General features: G+C 62.6%; 1 protein-coding gene across 1 annotated transcript in view; it reads left to right on the forward strand.

Moving 5' to 3' along the window:
* The window catches only part of CASZ1 (castor zinc finger 1), a 53,638-nt gene that overhangs the window by 23,376 nt on the left and 13,526 nt on the right, over positions 1 to 16,736 (forward strand). Inside the window, 10 exon segments of the mRNA XM_077763964.1 lie at positions 4,352 to 4,828; positions 7,900 to 8,734; positions 9,676 to 9,744; positions 11,341 to 11,431; positions 12,115 to 12,279; positions 13,063 to 13,235; positions 13,451 to 13,829; positions 13,873 to 13,975; positions 16,161 to 16,296; positions 16,575 to 16,638. Of these exon segments, the coding sequence (XP_077620090.1) occupies positions 4,352 to 4,828; positions 7,900 to 8,734; positions 9,676 to 9,744; positions 11,341 to 11,431; positions 12,115 to 12,279; positions 13,063 to 13,235; positions 13,451 to 13,829; positions 13,873 to 13,975; positions 16,161 to 16,296; positions 16,575 to 16,638 (2,492 nt within the window).

A 16,736-nucleotide genomic window follows, 5' to 3' on the forward strand; every position in this document is an offset into this window, starting at 1 on the left:
AGGGGGGGGGGTTCAGAGGGTACCGGTTGCCCTGTCACTCCGGGCCATGGGACAGGGCAGCCACCAGTGGCCTGGCAGTGTCTGTGGCCCCTGAGCTGCCTGGCAGCAGGCAGGGGGCCCCAGAGCATCCCTACCCCAGGGGACCAGTGCCTGGCCCCTACCTCCCCACCTCCTGATATACAGCGGGCATTAGGCCGCCCAAAGGGGACACTGCATCCTTAGGAAGAAATATGTCCTCATTTTTCTTAAACACCGTTTCCACTGAGTGAAATGTTTAGAAGGGACGCACAGGGAGAACTTTATTTCCTACCAGGGAGTTCAGAGCCACCAGGCAGAGCCCATAAAGCACCCGGAGCCTGGTAGCTGACAGGCCGCCCGGCCCTGAAACACATTACTCACAAGTTGGGGGGAGGGCAGCCAGGCCTGCCCAGCCCCCAGGGACTCCCCCCCCCCCCCCNGGCACTGGAGCCTCTCAACCCCCTTGAGCACAGGCTGCCCGGGGCAGGGGAGGGCCTGGCCCCAACCTGGCAAGGAGGTGGAGCCGTTCCAGCCACCCCCAAGCCCTTCATCCCCAGAGACTGGGGACCGGGGGCCCACGTGCAGCGATGGGAGCCCCCCTGTCTCCCCCGTAACTGGCAGGAGCCCTGGCCTTCCCCAGCCTTCGGAGGGAATGATGAGNCTTCTCAGGGAATGATGAGGTTCCTGCCATAACGGGCCCTTCTCCCGAGGCCCTCCCTTCATTTGATTTCTGAAGCTGGCTGATTTGAATATTTATAAATATCAGTAAATTATTTATTGTAGCAATCTGCTGCACCATTTTACCCATTGCAGTTAACACTTTAGGGGGCTCCGTGTTACGGGAACCAGGAGAGGGAGTGAGGAGGAGACCGGGCAGGGAGGCCCGGGCCTTCCTAGAGCCCACCCAGAAGCCTTAATCAGGGACACGGTGGCGGCTGCAGCGCCTGGCTGAGCCCGGGGTCCCTGTGAGCCCGAGCTCTGGGGTGTCCGCGTGACTCCAGGATCAGTTGTCTCTTCTATCAAATGGGATGATGATAGTACCTGCTCAACAGGGTCATTACGAGGCCTCAGGGGACCATACATGAAGATGTGCAGGGAAGGCCTGGTTTTTGCCCCTCCTTTCCTCCACCCTGAGCAGGATCTGCTCAGCTTACACAGGGGAACTGCTTGCAAGGGTGGGGCTGGCTGAGTTTGGAGCCCTGGGAGAGGAGGTTCGGACCCTGAAAGCTGGGAAGGGGCTGTTTGTTGCTGAGTGGGCAGCCTGCCCCCACCCCCACCCCCACCCCCAGCCTCTCTGGTGTCCCCTCTTTCTTCCGGGCCTGGTGAGGTTTCCTGGGCTTGGGATCTTGTACCTAGATGTGCACCGCACCTGCTTGCTTGTGTCCCTCTCAGGGCTCAGCGGCCTTCTTCAGGTCCTTGCTTGCTAGAACCCTCTCCCCTTACAGTCCTGGGCGCTTTCACAGGGCAAGAGCCTGCCTGGGGCCCTTCCGCCAGCAAGGGAGGCAGGCGGGCCCTGGGTAAGCAGGGCAGGAGTCCCCTCGCCTTCCCACCCCCTGGCCCAAGCCCGCCGCCTGGGCAGTATTGTTCCCAGAGGAAGTGTCCAGTGTAAATAGAGCAGCGGGCAGGCTGGTGGCGGGAAGGAGATGAAAGGGGCAGTGACATGGCCGGGGACGGATGGCTTCCTCCCATTGAGGCCCGGCCACGGCGTTTATATTTTAGGGAAGAAAGTCGGGGGAATGTTTACATGGACAGGAGCCTGGGGTCAGACCACGAGGGGGGTAGTCTGTGTGTCCCAGAGCCCTGATGGAGTGGGGGGGGTGGCGGGGAGGAGGACCCCACAGAGTGGGCCGGAAGGCGGATGGGCAGGCAGCTCGGACCTTGGCTCTTTCATACTCCCCACCCGCTGCCCTAGGCTCTGCCTCCTGCCCTGCACCCCCGGCCCACACGCCTCCTCCACTTCTGCCCCTGGGACCGGCAGTAGAGTCAGAGGGAGGGCAACATCTGGAAGGCAGGTGGGCTGGGGCAGAGCGGCAGCTGGAGGGCAGGTGTGGGGGGTATAGGCGGAGCANNGCACACCTGCATGGCAGCTGGTGGGGGCCCAGGGGGGACCGAGCCAGGCACACGGCCGAGAGCAGGAGTGGGGGGGCCGGACCGGGTGGGCCCCAAGTGCCGCGAGGCTCCGGGATGGGTGGGAGCCCAAGGAGGGGGTGTCACCAGCAGCAAGTGCAGCCCTGGGAGTTTCTGCTTCCCTCTTCCTTGGGATAAATATTTATAGATCCATTTGCTGTCTGCCTTACACACTTGGCTGCTTACCTCCTGGTAAAAATAGAGCAGGCTCCCCACTCTCCCCTTCCCTTCCCCACCAGGGCAGGGGACCAAGGGGACCAGGTGAGGCCCACTCCCTGTAGGTCTGCTGGGGGAAACGTGGCATCGTGCAGCCTGGCAGCTGGCCCAGAGGCTGGGTGGGATGGTGTGACTAGGGGACCCATCGCTGAACTCAGGGTTTGGAGACTTGGGTGTGGGCGGCACTGACTTGGAGACGTGGACGAACTTGGGTAGAGTGGGGCCCGGCAAAGCCAGGACCCCAAGCCTGGGCCAACTGGTGTGAGCCAAGCAGACCCTTCTGGGGAAGTTGGCTGGCTGGACTGGGCTGGGGCCAGTGGGTCCCTGGGCTGGGCGAGGCCATATGCACTGGCAGCTGGCTTCGGGGCAGGTCTGGGGGCGCTGGGCATTGTACAGCCACCTGCCTGTACAGGCCAAGTCTCCTTGTGGGTCCCCAGGCACGCACGGGGTGGCCATCCTGTCTGTGGGACAGGGTCCCCGGGCAGGCATGGGGTGGCCATCCTGTCTGAGCATGCCTATTGGTGGGCTTCCAGGCATGGGGGTTGTTGGGGTGTTGATCTTTTCTAGGGGAGCCCCTTCTGCCCGTGGCCCTGGGAGCAGAGCCCCTTCCCTCACTCAGCCTTCTGACCAGTGCGGGAGGAGACTCAGACACGCCCACTCATTCCTCTGCTGGGGGACACACAAGGGGGCCCTGCCACTGAGAGGCTCCAGTGGGGCCCCCTGTGCCCAAATCGGCTGAGACCGTCTGCTGTGCCCCCTACAGGGCCTGGCACACAATAGGAGCCGACTAAACGGACAGACGGGAAGGTGGAGGACAAGCAGACAGATACACAAATTAAAATCTGTACGTGTGTCCACTCTTGGCCTTTGTGGCAGGTCCCAGGCTGTGTGGTGGGTGGACCTGCTGTGTGCTCCCCGCCCCTGGACCCCCGGGCGCCCCACTTAGCAGCCGTGAGGGCTGTGGCGAGACGTCGGGCCTCCTAGGTAGAGTTTCCGTTGGACTGCCGTGTGCAGGGATTAGACACAGCAGCCACAGCTTCTGGGCCTTCCGTTGGGGAGGAGCCCCAGCCTGTCCCAGTGGTGGCTTCTCAGGGCTGGGAAGCGGGCTCTCTGGAGTCAGCTAGGCCTCCAAGGGAAGGGGCTGTGGCTGTGGCAGAGAACAGAGCGGGATCCTCGGACAAGGATGAGCAGTTCTTGGAAGGACTCTGAGCAGCTCTGCCCTTTGAATGGCCCTGACTGAGGCTTGAGGAAGGGAAATGGCCAGAGAAGACAAGAGAGGGCCAGTGAAAGGGAGGGGAGTGAGGATAAGTGGAGGGCTTCGGAGGGCCCTGGGTGGCCGGGAGAGCAGCAGGAGATCCCAAGGCTCTCCAGGGAGCAGAAGTAGGAGTGAGGTGGGGCCAGGGACCAGGTCTGGCAGGGGAGTGCCAAGGACCAGATGCTCCAAGGGGAAGGTGGACCGGTAAGGCAGGAGGTTGGCTGGGGCTGGTCCCTGGCTCTCGGTGGCCTCCTCCCCGTGGGGCAGGCCATGGGGGGCGGGGGGGGCAGGCTGCTGTCACTTGCCTGCTTTGCCCAGTGACCTGCGCCTCAGCCTACGTGCCTCAGTGTCCTTGTGTGGCAGAGGACACACCACCTCCTTTATCTGGGATCATGTTGTGCCCACCTCTCAGAAGAGGAATTTAGGGCCAAGCAAGGGTAGGAAACACTTCCAGGAACCAGGTGCTGAGAAGTCTGCCCCTCGTGTTTGAGGAGTCATTCATTCATTCATTCGTTCGTTCTTATGTTCATTCCCAAACTGTCCTGAACCTCCCAGTGCGCACCGACCTCTGTGCCAGGCTCTGGGGATGGAGCGCTGGGCGAGCTGAGCCGCTGGAGCTCACAGTCTGGTGAGGGGCGCAGACCCCCACCAGCCAGGGGCAGCGTGAGGAAGACGGGATTGGGAAGACCTAGGGCCTGGTGGCCGCTCCCCTGACCTCTCCCTCCGCCCCCGCAGCTGAAGGGACCCGGTGCACCGACCCGCCCGCAGGCAAGCCCGCGATGGCGGCCAAGCGCAAAGGCGGCCTGAAGCTCAACGCCATCTGCGCCAAGCTGAGCCGCCAGGTGGTGGTGGAGAAGGGGGCAGAGTCAGGCCCCCAGCCTGAGGGCAGCCCGCTTCGGCCACGGGACCGAGAGGCCGGCGTGGCCCGGGGCGCCCGCAGCGAGGAAGACAAGAGGCGGGCGGTGATCGAGAAGTGGGTCAACGGCGAGTACAGCGAGGAGCCCGCGCCCGCACCCAGCCTGGGGCGGATCGGCCGTGAGGGCCTGGAGCTGCCGCCCGAGGGTGTCTACATGGTGCAGCCTCAGGGCTGCAGCGACGAGGAGGACCATAGCGAGGAGCCCCCCAAGGATGGCAGCAGCGGCGCAGAGGAGAAGGAGTCCGATGGGGTGGCCTCCAAGGACGACAGCGGCCCCAGTACCAAGCAGGCTTCAGGTAAGTGTCAGACAGCCGCGTGGACAGATGGCACAACCCCGTGGGGGGGCCGGCGGGGAAGGAGGAGGGGGTCTGCAGAGCACGCCCACTTCCCCCACTCACACTCCGTGTCCCGGCACCTCACTCCGCCCCGTGAGGACTCCTGACCCGGGGCGGGGGCCGCATAGGGGCCTGGGGCCAACATGGGGGCGAGAACAGGGGAGACTTGCTCAGGGGGGAGGGAAGCGTCCCAGGTGTGAGCCAGGCTGGGGGCGGCTGTGAGCACGGCGGGTCTGAGGAAGTGAGGGATGGCTGTGCGGACGCGGGACAGACGACAGACTAGGGGACCGTCTCCACACCTGCATCAGAGGAGCCTGCAGGGTCAGCCCTAGAGCCACAGGGGCAGAGCCCTGGGATAAGCCGTTCTCCCAGCCTCCCCTGCCCTTTCCCAGAATCCTTCTCCTTCCCAGGGACACTGGCTCTGCTAGGCAGGACCTCTCAGGGGTGAGGCACAGGGCCACGGGGTGGCCCGGCCCAGCCCACAGATCCCATTACAGCCGCCTGCCCCGGACGCGCTCCTCTGGCTGACCTCTTTCCCACGAGGTGGCTCAGGCCTGGCTTTTCTGCTGTCTCCTTGTCCTTACGACTCAGAGCAGCCCAGGGTTCCTCACACTCCAGGGAGGGAGGGGCTGCGGTTTCAGGTGGTAGAGGGTCACCATGGAACCCCTGGGTCCAGGGCCTTTTCTCCAGCTCCCAGCCTCCTTCTCAGGCCTGTGCTGGTGCCCCGCTGCTCCCCTATCCCCTTCCCCCTGCAGCGAGGGGCGCATCTCCTCCCTGCACGGGGAGCCCTGCGCAGCCACATAATTATGCATATAAGATATAAACAGAGCTGTTTAATTATCCTTCGCCACATCAGTGACAGAGTAATTAACAAACATTGCAAGATCAATGAGGAAAAGTGTGACCTTCAGTTTCCTCTGATAGGAAAAGCCCTTGCCGTTCCCAGACACAAGGTGATTGTGCTGAGCCGGAGGAGAGGAAGGGATGCGGACGAGGGCTGCTGTCCCATGAGGGCCCCGGCCCCTCCCCGGCCCAGCCCTACCCTGACTCCTGCCTTCTCTCACCCCACATGGAGAGCTGGGACAGTAGGAGGCAGGGCTGGAACTGCCAGTGGCCTGGTGACCTGGCCATCACCCCTCTGGTTGGAGCCGCAGAGGGACTGCCATCTGACACCTGGAGCAGCCTGCTCAGCCCTGGGCACCAGAGGAAACCGGCTGGAGCCTGAGCCACCCACCAGGCTCAGGCCACCTTCTCTGGGCCTGGGGGCTCAGGAATGTAGGCCTCCAGGCTGCCTCAGACCCCCACCCAGCCCCCTCCCTCCTCTAAGCTGCCTGCCCTTCAAAGCCTTCTGTCTCTCTGCCATATATAGTGAGGGCTCAGCTGCCTCCTGCTATTTTTAGCCCCTTTCCCTGGTCCCTGAGCCACTGAATCTAGCAGCCAGAGCCCACTCGTCCCAGGCTGGGCCCCCGACCCCACGTAGCTTGAGGTCGGGACACTGGCCCATCCCGGCCACCCCGCCCCAGGGAACAGCCATCCGCTGGCTCCTGGAGTCACTCTGCCCCCCTTGGGTCCCAGGTGCCGCCTGTGACTGTCTTCTTCCTACGCAGACCCGATAGGCTGCCATATGGGTTGGGAGGCGACCCTCCTCTGCCGCCCGCCCTGCTGGGGCCCTGGGCCTCCCACCCCTTCCTCAGCCATGCCTCCCCCTGGCTGTGCTCTTAGGACTCGAGCCTGGGGCCCTGCCGCTGTCCGTGTGCCTGGCCCTGCTGGCTCAGACAGGCACGGAGAAAACACACATGTGCGTGGGGCCCGCGTGGGTCTCGCCGTCCTCCGTGCGCCCGCCACTGACCCAGGCCGTAGCACAGAGCAGGTGTTTAGCGAGTGCCCTGCACAGAAATGAGTAAGCCCGTGTGTGCTGGGGAGGCACACGTCTGATGTGTAGAAGGTCATGTGTGCACGGACGTGGGGCTCCAGAGAAACGCCCTGGGCAGAATGGGATCGTCTTGCCTCCGCCAGCCTGAGACTCACCCTGGGGAGACGAGTGTAGGGTTTGGGGTGGTTCATGTCCACGCATGTGTGTTTGTGGAGCTGGGAAGGTAGCTAGGGATGTGCACGGGTGCGTGTGCGGTGTTTGCTTACGTCCCGCGGGGAGGCTGCTCCGGGGTCTCTGCGGGCCCCGGAGTGGACACGGATGGCACCTATAGAGGGGCTGTGCTCGGGCCACTGCCCTGAGGCCGGCAGGACCAGCCTCCTGGGCGCTGACTATCCTCAGGGTGGCCACCCTCATGCGCGAGCACGTTTGTACGGCTCCCCACGTCATAAATCTTGGCTGGTGCAAGGGGCCCTGAGTGAGTCTGAGTAAACACGTCGGCAAGGCCTCTGACACCTCAGTCTTATTGTCTGGGACCCTCGGTACGCGGGGGGCTGGTGGGGAGCTGAGAGGCCAGCTCCTGGTGAGGCTCAGGGTAAGCCCTCTGCCTCCCAGGGATCCGGGGCTGTGTGTCCGCTTGTGGGGTCAGGGAGAGTTCTCCGGGTGGGCTCAGCCAGGCCCACCCCCAGCCCTCTACCCCTGGGGTCCCTCCTGACTGCCCAGCTGCCACCCCACATCCCTACCTGTCCCCAGCCCCCATATCACCCACCCCTGGGAGGCAGGTTGGGATCTGGCCTTACTTCCAGTAAAGTGACTTCCCTTTCATATTAGGCCAAGGCGAGAGAGAGGAGACATTTATGAAACTTTGTTTAATGTACTGAAAAGCCATCGGCCAGAACATTTAGGAAATTGATTTTCCTGGCATTGATGAACTCGTTTTATTTTACCCCGGTATTAATTACTTTTTTTTTAAACAAATTAATTTAAGAGTCGTAAAACCTAACAAGTGAGCCAAATGTCCATAGATCATGTCGTGCTCCGCCCCCTCCCCATGCCAGCCTCCTCCCTCTATGGGTGGGGGGCTCACGGGGAGGGGGTGCCCCCTGTCCCTTGGCTACCCTGCCCCCTCCCGGAGGTGACTGGCATCTCCCTGTTGCTGCAGGAGAGGCCTCCTCGCTTCGGGACTACGCGGCCTCCACCATGACCGAGTTCCTTGGCATGTTTGGCTACGATGACCAGAACACGAGGGATGAGCTGGCCAGGAAGATCAGCTTTGAGAAGCTGCACGCAGGCTCCACCCCCGAGGTGGCCACCTCCTCCATGCTGCCCGCCTCCGAAGATGCCCTCAGCAAGCGGGCGCGCTTCTCCAAATATGAGGAATATATCCGCAAGCTCAAGGCCGGGGAGCAACTCTCCTGGCCGGCCCACAGCACCAAGGCCGAGGATCGGGCCGGCAAGGAGGTGGTGGGGCCCCTGCCCGGCCTGCGGCTGCCCAGCAGCACGGCACACCTGGAGACCAAGGCCACCATCCTGCCCCTGCCCTCACACAGCAGCGTTCCCATGCAGGGCCTGGTGGCCCGCACCTCCAAGTACGACTTCTTCATCCAGAAACTGAAGACGGGAGAGAACCTGCGGCCCCAGAACGGCAGCACCTACAAGAAGCCATCCAAGTACGACCTGGAGAACGTCAAGTACCTGCACCTCTTCAAACCCGGGGAGGGCAGCCCCGACATGGGCGGGGCCATTGCCTTCAAGACGGGCAAGGTGGGGCGCCCCTCCAAGTACGACGTCCGGGCCATCCAGAAGCCGGGCCCCGCCAAGGTTCCGCCCACCCCCAGCCTGGCTCCTGCACCCCTCCCCAGTGTGCCCAGTGCTCCCAGCGCCCCCGGGCCAGGGCCCGAGCCGTCTGCCTCCCTGCCCTTCAACACTCCCGAGTACCTGAAGTCGACCTTCTCCAAAACAGACTCCATCACCACGGGGACCGTCTCCACTGTCAAGTAAGGCACACCCATCCTGAGCTGGGCACTGGCGTAGCCACTTCCTGCCCCTGAAGCCCATGCTCGTGGGCACATCCACTCGTACTTGAGCACGCCCACCACACGGCCGGGTTAATACGTGCACTGGTTCTCACATGTGCCTCCACACACGCGTGCCTGAGCACACACGTGCTCACACACACACTCGGCTTGCGTAATCATTCGTGCCCAACACACTATACATCTTGCAGTGTGCACACACACATCACACGTCAGGTATTTCTGTGCACGTGCTCATCTGCTAACACGCATACCAGGGACCATAACCCCCATTCCCCCATTTGCCGGTGATGGGCTTCGTCTGCCTCACATGCAGTCTTGTGGTTGGCTGGGAGAGCCCTAGTCTGGGATAAGAGGTCTGGGCTCCAAGCTGGTAGCTGTGGCTCCCAGGTTCAGGGCCTGGGCCACGGGAAGGCAACAAGAGAAGGCAGGAGTCTCAGGGCACACTCATCACTAACCCTCAGGCAACGGTCAAATTATCTGTGGACCAGTTGTGTGGGGCTGGGGGAGACCCTTTCCCACACTCCTTTCCCCCCTGAGGTAGAGCTGAAAACCTGGAGCCAATCTAGGGAGCTGCCCGCTGGCCCTTCCCCAGTGCTCTTCCCAGCGTCCTCCTGACTTCCAGTACGCAACGGAGGCCAGGCCCCAGCTTTTAAGGCTTCCTCCCTGGGCCCGTGACAGCTTGGGATGGCACTGCCCTTGCCGGATGGAGTTGGGCTAATTGAACCTGTGCCAAGGTTCTGCCAAAGGGCTTTTCAGTCCCACGTTGAGGGCCTCAGAGCACAGCAGAGCAAGAGCGGGAAGGGCCAGGGCCCCAGGACAGGGAGCTGCCCCTCGACACCTCTGGGCTGTGAGGCTACCCCCGTCCGCTAATCGGCTGTGCCCTGTGTGTCTCTCACCAGGAACGGATTGCCCACAGATAAACCAGCTGTCACCGAAGATGTAAACATTTATCAGAAATATATTGCCAGGTAGGCCCCTGGGGAGAAGGGGGGGTGGTGCCAGGAGTGCCCGTTCCGTGGGACCACAGGTCCATCTGACCGCTATGCCCAAGTGCCTACTGCTTCCCCACCCCTGTGTGCCCATGCCCTCAAATTCCTCTGAGGGACTGCACCCCTGTCTCAGAGCCCCTGACCCCTTGATGGGACCTGGGCCACGTGCCCTTGAAGCAGCTTGTACGCTAGGCAGGGCCAGGATGCCCAAAGGGGCCCGATGGCAGTGCCTGGCCCCAGGTGAGCACAGAGCCCCCTGTCACGGCTTATGCGGAGTCTGGGGTGGGACGCAGGCCAGCGTGCAGCCGCTGGTGACGAGAAGGGGCACAGTCGATTAGCCTCTCTGACATGGCCTCCATGTGCTCCCTGGGCCGGGCCTTGACCCTCATGGCCCGCCTCCAGACCTGCCCCTTTACACTTTGAAGGCAGCAGGATGGGCAGGTAAAGAACCCTTGCCTCGACTGGTGCCCCCCCTGCAAATCCGGCTTCTTGCTGTCAGTGCCCGACGGGGCAGCACAAGGAGGGAGCAGTGCCCCAGTGTGCATCTTTCTGCTGATCTTCTAGGCTCCTCCTGTCCCTCTCTGTCTTTTCAGCTTTGTTCCAATCTCTTTATTATTATTATTATCATTATTATTAGTGCCTCAGCAGATGGCCCTTTTGGCAGCTTCAGCTTAAATATTTATTTACAAGTGGCTCTCCCTTTACAAAGGGGTCGGTCAGTCGGTGTGTGTGTGTGTGTGTGTGTGTGTGTGTGTGCGTGTGCGCGCCCCACAGTCTCAGGCCAGCCTCCTTCCCATTGTCCTGGCAGGCTCTCCCCAGAGCGGCCTCCCCGGGGTAGCCATCGCTGCGACTGAGAACCACAGCCCAGCGGCTCTGGGGCCCGGAGAAGGCCGGGCTTCCTGGGAGGCGGGCGGCGCGAGGCCGCTGGCTGTGGAGTTGGCTGGAGCGCACGCTCCCTGCCGCAGGACGCTGAACAGATGCTGTGCTTTAAAAATTCATAACCCTGGGCCGTTTCAAGTGTCAGGAAAGCCCAGGACACAGAGAGGCTTTAACACCTCTCGGCAGCGGGGCCCTGGGCTGGCCCAGCCCATGTCTCCATCACCTGGTGTTGCACTGGGCCCGGGGCCGGGGGGGTGGCACCTGCTGAAAGGCAGCCACATTGGGGGTCCCTACCCTCACCACCTCATCCCGTCCCACCCCAGGCCTCCTCCCTGTCTCTGCTCTGCTGCCTGACCCGCCTGGGCGTCTCCCTCCCCACCTTGGTGCCAGGCCTCAGGGCCTCACTGGGCCCTCATTCCCAAGGCAGGACAGGTCTACCGTCCAGCGGTTCTAGGATTCCCAGCAGGCCCAGTCACTCACCCTGGCCTCTGCCACTTCACCCCCACAGAACCCCCCTGCCCCCCTGTGCTCCCACACAGGGCACGGGCCCTCCTAAACCCCAGCGGCGCTTCCCCAGGGTATGGGCAAAGATTTGCTCTGCTGCTTTGACAGCAGAGTCCTCCCTGTGGAGGGAGGGAAGGGTCCTCCCTCGGACTGCTGCCCTGAGAGGCCTGAGCCCAGCCCCCCTCCCTTCAGGTTCTCGGGCAGTCAGCACTGTGGCCACATCCATTGCGCCTACCAGTACCGTGAGCACTATCACTGCCTTGACCCGGAGTGCAACTACCAGGTAGGGCCTCGTGGGCACCAGCCCTGCCCCCTTGGGCTGGCCCGTTGGTGGGGGGCCTCTCAGAAGTGGGATGGGGTGTCTGGTTCTGTCGAGGCCACCTGAGCTTAACTCACACAGGCAGAGAACCCGGAAAACTACTAGCCTGATAGGCATCTGATAGGGGCTGGAGCCACCTGCCTCCTGGGATGGTCATTCAGTCTCCCTTCGCTGGGGTCCTGCCCCGCCCCAGGGCCTCCGCACCTTGTCTGCCTCTTGCCAGTGCCCTCCTGCCCCATCTGGTAGATGATAACATTGAGGTGCAGAGAGGTCATCACTGATGGGCAAAGCCACCTCTGATAAATGCAGAGCAGGTGAACGAGAGGGAAGTGCACCCAGGGTTGTCCCCTCTTGCTCACCAGGGCGCCCAAGCGTAGCCTGTAGGTGGCACTGGGCAAGACGGGCTGTCCCCTGTCAGAGCCGCTGCCTTCAGGGCCTGGCCTAATTCACGGAATGAGGTCACGGTAGGGTCTGTGGCTTAGGGACCTTTGGAGTGGCTCCATCTATGGTCCCCTGTGCTGGTCTGGGGACCCCCCGGGCCACCTCCACCCCAGGCGGGATTATTTCCAGCGAGAGCCGAGGGGAGGCGACGGCACTCTGGGCAAGGGGCCAGCACAGGCCCCTGCCGACCCGGTACTCTCCTACAGAGGTTCACAAGCAAGCAAGACGTGATCCGGCACTATAACATGCACAAGAAGCGCGACAACTCCCTGCAGCATGGCTTCATGCGCTTCAGCCCGCTGGACGACTGCAGTGTCTACTACCACGGCTGCCACCTCAATGGGAAGAGCACCCACTACCACTGCATGCAGGTGCCAGGGGCGGGGTCGCGGGGGGCTGGGGCCTGGCGGGGGTCNCGTCCCCATGGCCATACTTGGTGCGGGTGAAATTCAGGGAGCTGTTTATACAGACCAACATTTTTCAGGCTTTAACACCAAGAGGAGCGTTGCAAATGGTTCCTGAGGAGGTTTTTGTTTAATTCTCTGTTTTAATGCCACGCCGAGTCTGGGCTTTTTCAAGGTGTCAGGCCCAGGGGGAGCGACTTGGGGTTGCAAATAGCAGTCGCTGCACCTCCCCCGGCATTTGTCAGGGGGTTGTTATGGGCTCCGAGGAACAACCTGGGCCAGGAGGAGAGGGGGGCTCTCTCTCCGGGCCCTGAGATGGTGCAGACACTGGCACGGCCCAGCCTTCAAGCGTGCTCAGATTCCACTGGTTTTTACTCAATATGGCAACGCCGCCTGCTTGGCCCAGCTAGGGTGGGGTGGGGAGGGCCCTGTGCCAGGAAGTGTCCACCCAACGAGTCCCTGGACCAGAGGTGACTGCCGGGCCCCCAGGGCCAGCCCTGCCCACCACCAGGGGCCCTCGAGGCAGAGTCACAGATCAGGACTCCAAACTCCCCTCCTGCAGGGCGGGACTCCCCCACCTGCCTGTGCCCGGAGGCCCTTGGCACAGGCCTGGCCTGCCTGCAGGGCCTGAGGGGTTTATGGGCACTGAAGCTCCCCACAGCAGGGAGGCCCCTGGCTGGCCGAATGGCTGCTCTGACCTTGACCCAGAGGAGCCTGGCCTGTTTCCCTGACGGCCATCTGCCCCTGCAGGTGGGCTGTAACAAGGTGTATACGAGCACATCAGACGTGATGACCCACGAGAACTTCCACAAGAAGAACACCCAGCTCATCAACGACGGCTTCCAGCGCTTCCGAGCCACCGAGGACTGCGGCACGGCCGACTGCCAGTTCTACGGGCAGAAGACCACGCATTTCCACTGCAGGTGGGCGGGGAGCCCGCCTGGAGGCCGCCCGGCCTAGGCGAGGGATGGGAGATGGGGAAGTGGGCCCGTGCAGGGCTCGGGGTCCTGCCTCCTCGAGGCCATAGGCACAAGGGTGGGGGGTCCCTCTGGGTCCGGAGAGGGGAGCAGGGCAGGACCACCTCGGGGCCCCCGTCCTCCCTGAGGCCCTGCAACAGGCCCCGCCATGTCCTGTCCAGGCGCCCCGGCTGCACATTCACCTTCAAGAACAAGTGTGACATCGAGAAGCACAAGAGCTACCACATCAAGGACGACGCGTATGCCAAGGATGGCTTCAAGAAGTTCTACAAGTACGAGGAGTGCAGGTACGAGGGCTGCGTGTACAGCAAGGCCACCAACCACTTCCACTGCATCCGCGCCGGCTGCGGCTTCACCTTCACGTCCACCAGCCAGATGACCTCGCACAAGCGCAAGCACGAGCGCAGGCACGTGCGCTCCTCAGGCGCGCTGGGGCTGCCGTCCTCGCTGCTGGGCGCCAAGGACACGGAGCACGAAGAGTCGAGCAACGACGACCTGGTCGACTTCTCGGCCTTGAGCAGCAAGAACTCCAGCCTGAGGGCCTCCCCGNCCCGCGGCTGCCACCTCTGTCCCGGTGCCCCCCGCCTCCATCATGGAGAGGATCTCGGCGAGCAAGGGCCTCATCTCGCCCATGATGGCCAGGCTGGCTGCGGCCGCCCTCAAGCCCTCTGCCACCTTTGACCCAGGTGAGCAGGCCGGGCCCTGCCCAGGAAGCGAGNTCGTGTTTGCTGTTCAGGGCCCCTTGTTCTGGCTGCCCACCCCACCCCAGGCAGCTCTGTTCTCTCATCTGTGAAGCAAGGGCCGTAAGCCTGGCCTCACTGGGAGCCCGGGTCCCCACCCCCAAGTTCTCACCCTACCTCGTCCCAAGTCCGGCCCCTGCTGAGAGGAGTCCCAGATCCCTGTGCCTCCCTAGGGCCCCCTCATGTCACCTGGAGGGGGCGTGAGTCCAGCCACGCAGCGGGTGGCCGCCCTTCAGGGATGCTTGGGATTTATGCCCGGCCAGCCGCTCAAGGCCGAGGATGACCTTCCAGCATCTCCATCTCCGTCAGTGCCATCTGGTAGAACTTTCTGCCACAGCGGAAACGTTCTGTCCTGCGCTGTCCGGTGCGGCAGCCGCTAGTCACCTGCGACCGTTGAGCATTTGAACTTGGCTCTGTGACCAAGGAACTGGATTTCCGTTGGAATTGCTTTAACTTAGTCGCACCTGGCCAGTGGCTGCTGCGTCGGACGACACAGCCAGACCCCCCGTGTCTTGTCTCCGGCTCACCATGGGGAGCGGTTCTCCTTCACAAGTTTTCTACTCTTTTAAATGTTTTCTCTGTCCCTAGAATTCTTTGGCTTTTCTGTTTCCCTGGCTCCTCTCCCTGCACTCCCCCTTCTCGGTACTTAGCTGAGAACAGTCAGCTGTCACTGCAGTCACTCATTCAGCAACCCCTGTGTTTGCTGAGGGCCGGGCACCTCGCCGGTGCTGGGGACACATCAGGGAGGCCAAGTCCTGCCTGCTAGAGCTGATGGGGCAGTGGGGGCAGTGATCCTGGGCACGCAGCCAGGAGGAGGCCAAGTCCAGACCTGGACCTCAGTGGTCCGGCTCCTGAGCCCAAACGCCCTGCTCCTCTGGGGGACCATCTGCAGACCAGCCAAGATGGAAGGCCCCTGCGGCCTAGCGCTGGTCTCCTGGAGGGCCTGCCGCTGTTTGGCGAGGGGGCTGGGCCACTTCCCAGGGGACCTCGGGCAAGTGACTTTGGGGAGCCCCTGGCATGAGTTCTGAAAACTGACCTGTCCCGAGTGGGACGCTCCCATCAGCTGGAAGCATGGAGTGACCCTCCTTCCATTCCAGGTGTGAGAGGGATGGCAGGACTGGCCCGGGGGCCTTATGCCTCTGGCCAGACGCCTGTGGGCCAGGGTGGCGCCCACTTTAGGACCACACTGAGCTCAGTGGCCAGACTGTCAAGTTTTTTTCTTTTTCAACAGAAAAATCTCCTTTCCCCAAAAGAAAGGTCAAGGGGAGGGGGGGGGGCGCTTTCCTTTATTTTTTAATCAAATGCCACTTGCTGTCTGTGAAGCAGCTTTCTGTCAGCTGCAGCGCCTTGGGGCAGATTAATATTTCAGCCACTTGGGGATTGTGGAGAAGGGCTCGGTGGGCACGCTCCTGTCAGCAACTTCCTTTGCCCCTGCTCTGCCTGGCCTCCCAAATCAGCTGCCCACCCAGCTCCGGCCTTTCCCCAGATGGCTACCGCCTGCCAGCTCCCACCCAGACCCCGGTCCGGCCCAGCCCGGCCACAGTGGGCCTCGCATCTCTGCTCTGGACAGCTTGACGGGCGAGGTCACATAGTTTGAACCGCTCTGATTGGCTGTCAGCTCTCATAGCCCTGACACAGCAGATGCCCCTCCTAGGCATGCTCAGTGGAAAGCAGGGACGTCGCCCCGGCAACAGCGGGCCGGGGACCTGCGGAGGGCGCGGCTCCCAGTCTAGATCTGCCACTTTCCCTCAGCATTAACAGAGTCTTTAATAAAAGCCTAAGCGGCAGCCCCACAAATTGACTGTGACAGTCGGTGGAGAAAATGAAGGGCCCCCACCCCCGTTCCAGCCCCCTCCCCAGCCTCCCGCCCTTCTCCTCCAGGAGGCCCTGAGCCGGGACAACTTTGACATAATTTTGCAATAATTATCACTTGAAGAATTGCCACACAGGGGTAAGCGTCACGAGCGATCATGTCAATGGGGAGAATTGCTGACCAGCAGCCAGGCCTCCCCTGGGGGCCTGTGGCCCACCCAGCCCCACTGCCCTCCCTTCTGGCAGTGGGGGGTTCCAGTCTGTGCCCATAGGAAGCCCTCAGCCCCTCTAACACCATCTTCCCTCCCTTCCCCTGTAGGAAACGGGCAGCAGGCCACCCCCGCCAGGTTCCCCCCGGCCCCGGTGAAGCAGGAGCCCGGTGAGAGCGCTGGTGCCCCGGTTCCCCACGAGGCATCCCAGGACCGCAGTTTAGACCTGACTGTGAAGGAGCCCAGGTGAGGCGGGGCCAGCCCCCCCCCCCCCCCCCCCCCCCCCCCCCCCCCCCCCCCCCGCCACCAGCTCTGCCCCACTGCAGGAGGTTCTTGGGGACGGCACCCTTGGAGCCAGACCCCACCGAGGCCAGGGGCCAAGCCCTCCTGGCGGGGGGTCCTCCTCCAGCCCAAGCAGGTGTAGTGGGCGGGGCCGGGGCCTTCCGGATGGGCAGGGAAGGGTGAGTGTCTGGGCTCAGTCCCACGTACATCTGAGCTAAAGCCCTTTGGTTTGTGTGTTCCAGTAATGAATCAAATGGCCATGCAGTCCCGGCAAATTCATCTCTTTTATCCTCGCTTATGAATAAGGTAAGAACCATCCATCACACGCCTCCCGTTCCCCCACCCAGAGAAATTAAAGCTATGCTGGGGGGTGGGGGGGAGGTGTTTGTTTTTTAATGTTTTGC

This window comes from Crocuta crocuta, unplaced genomic scaffold (genome assembly GCF_008692635.1).
Source record: "Crocuta crocuta isolate KB4526 unplaced genomic scaffold, BGI_CrCroc_1.0 scaffold13, whole genome shotgun sequence".
In the NCBI taxonomy this organism is placed as follows: Eukaryota; Metazoa; Chordata; class Mammalia; order Carnivora; family Hyaenidae; genus Crocuta; species Crocuta crocuta.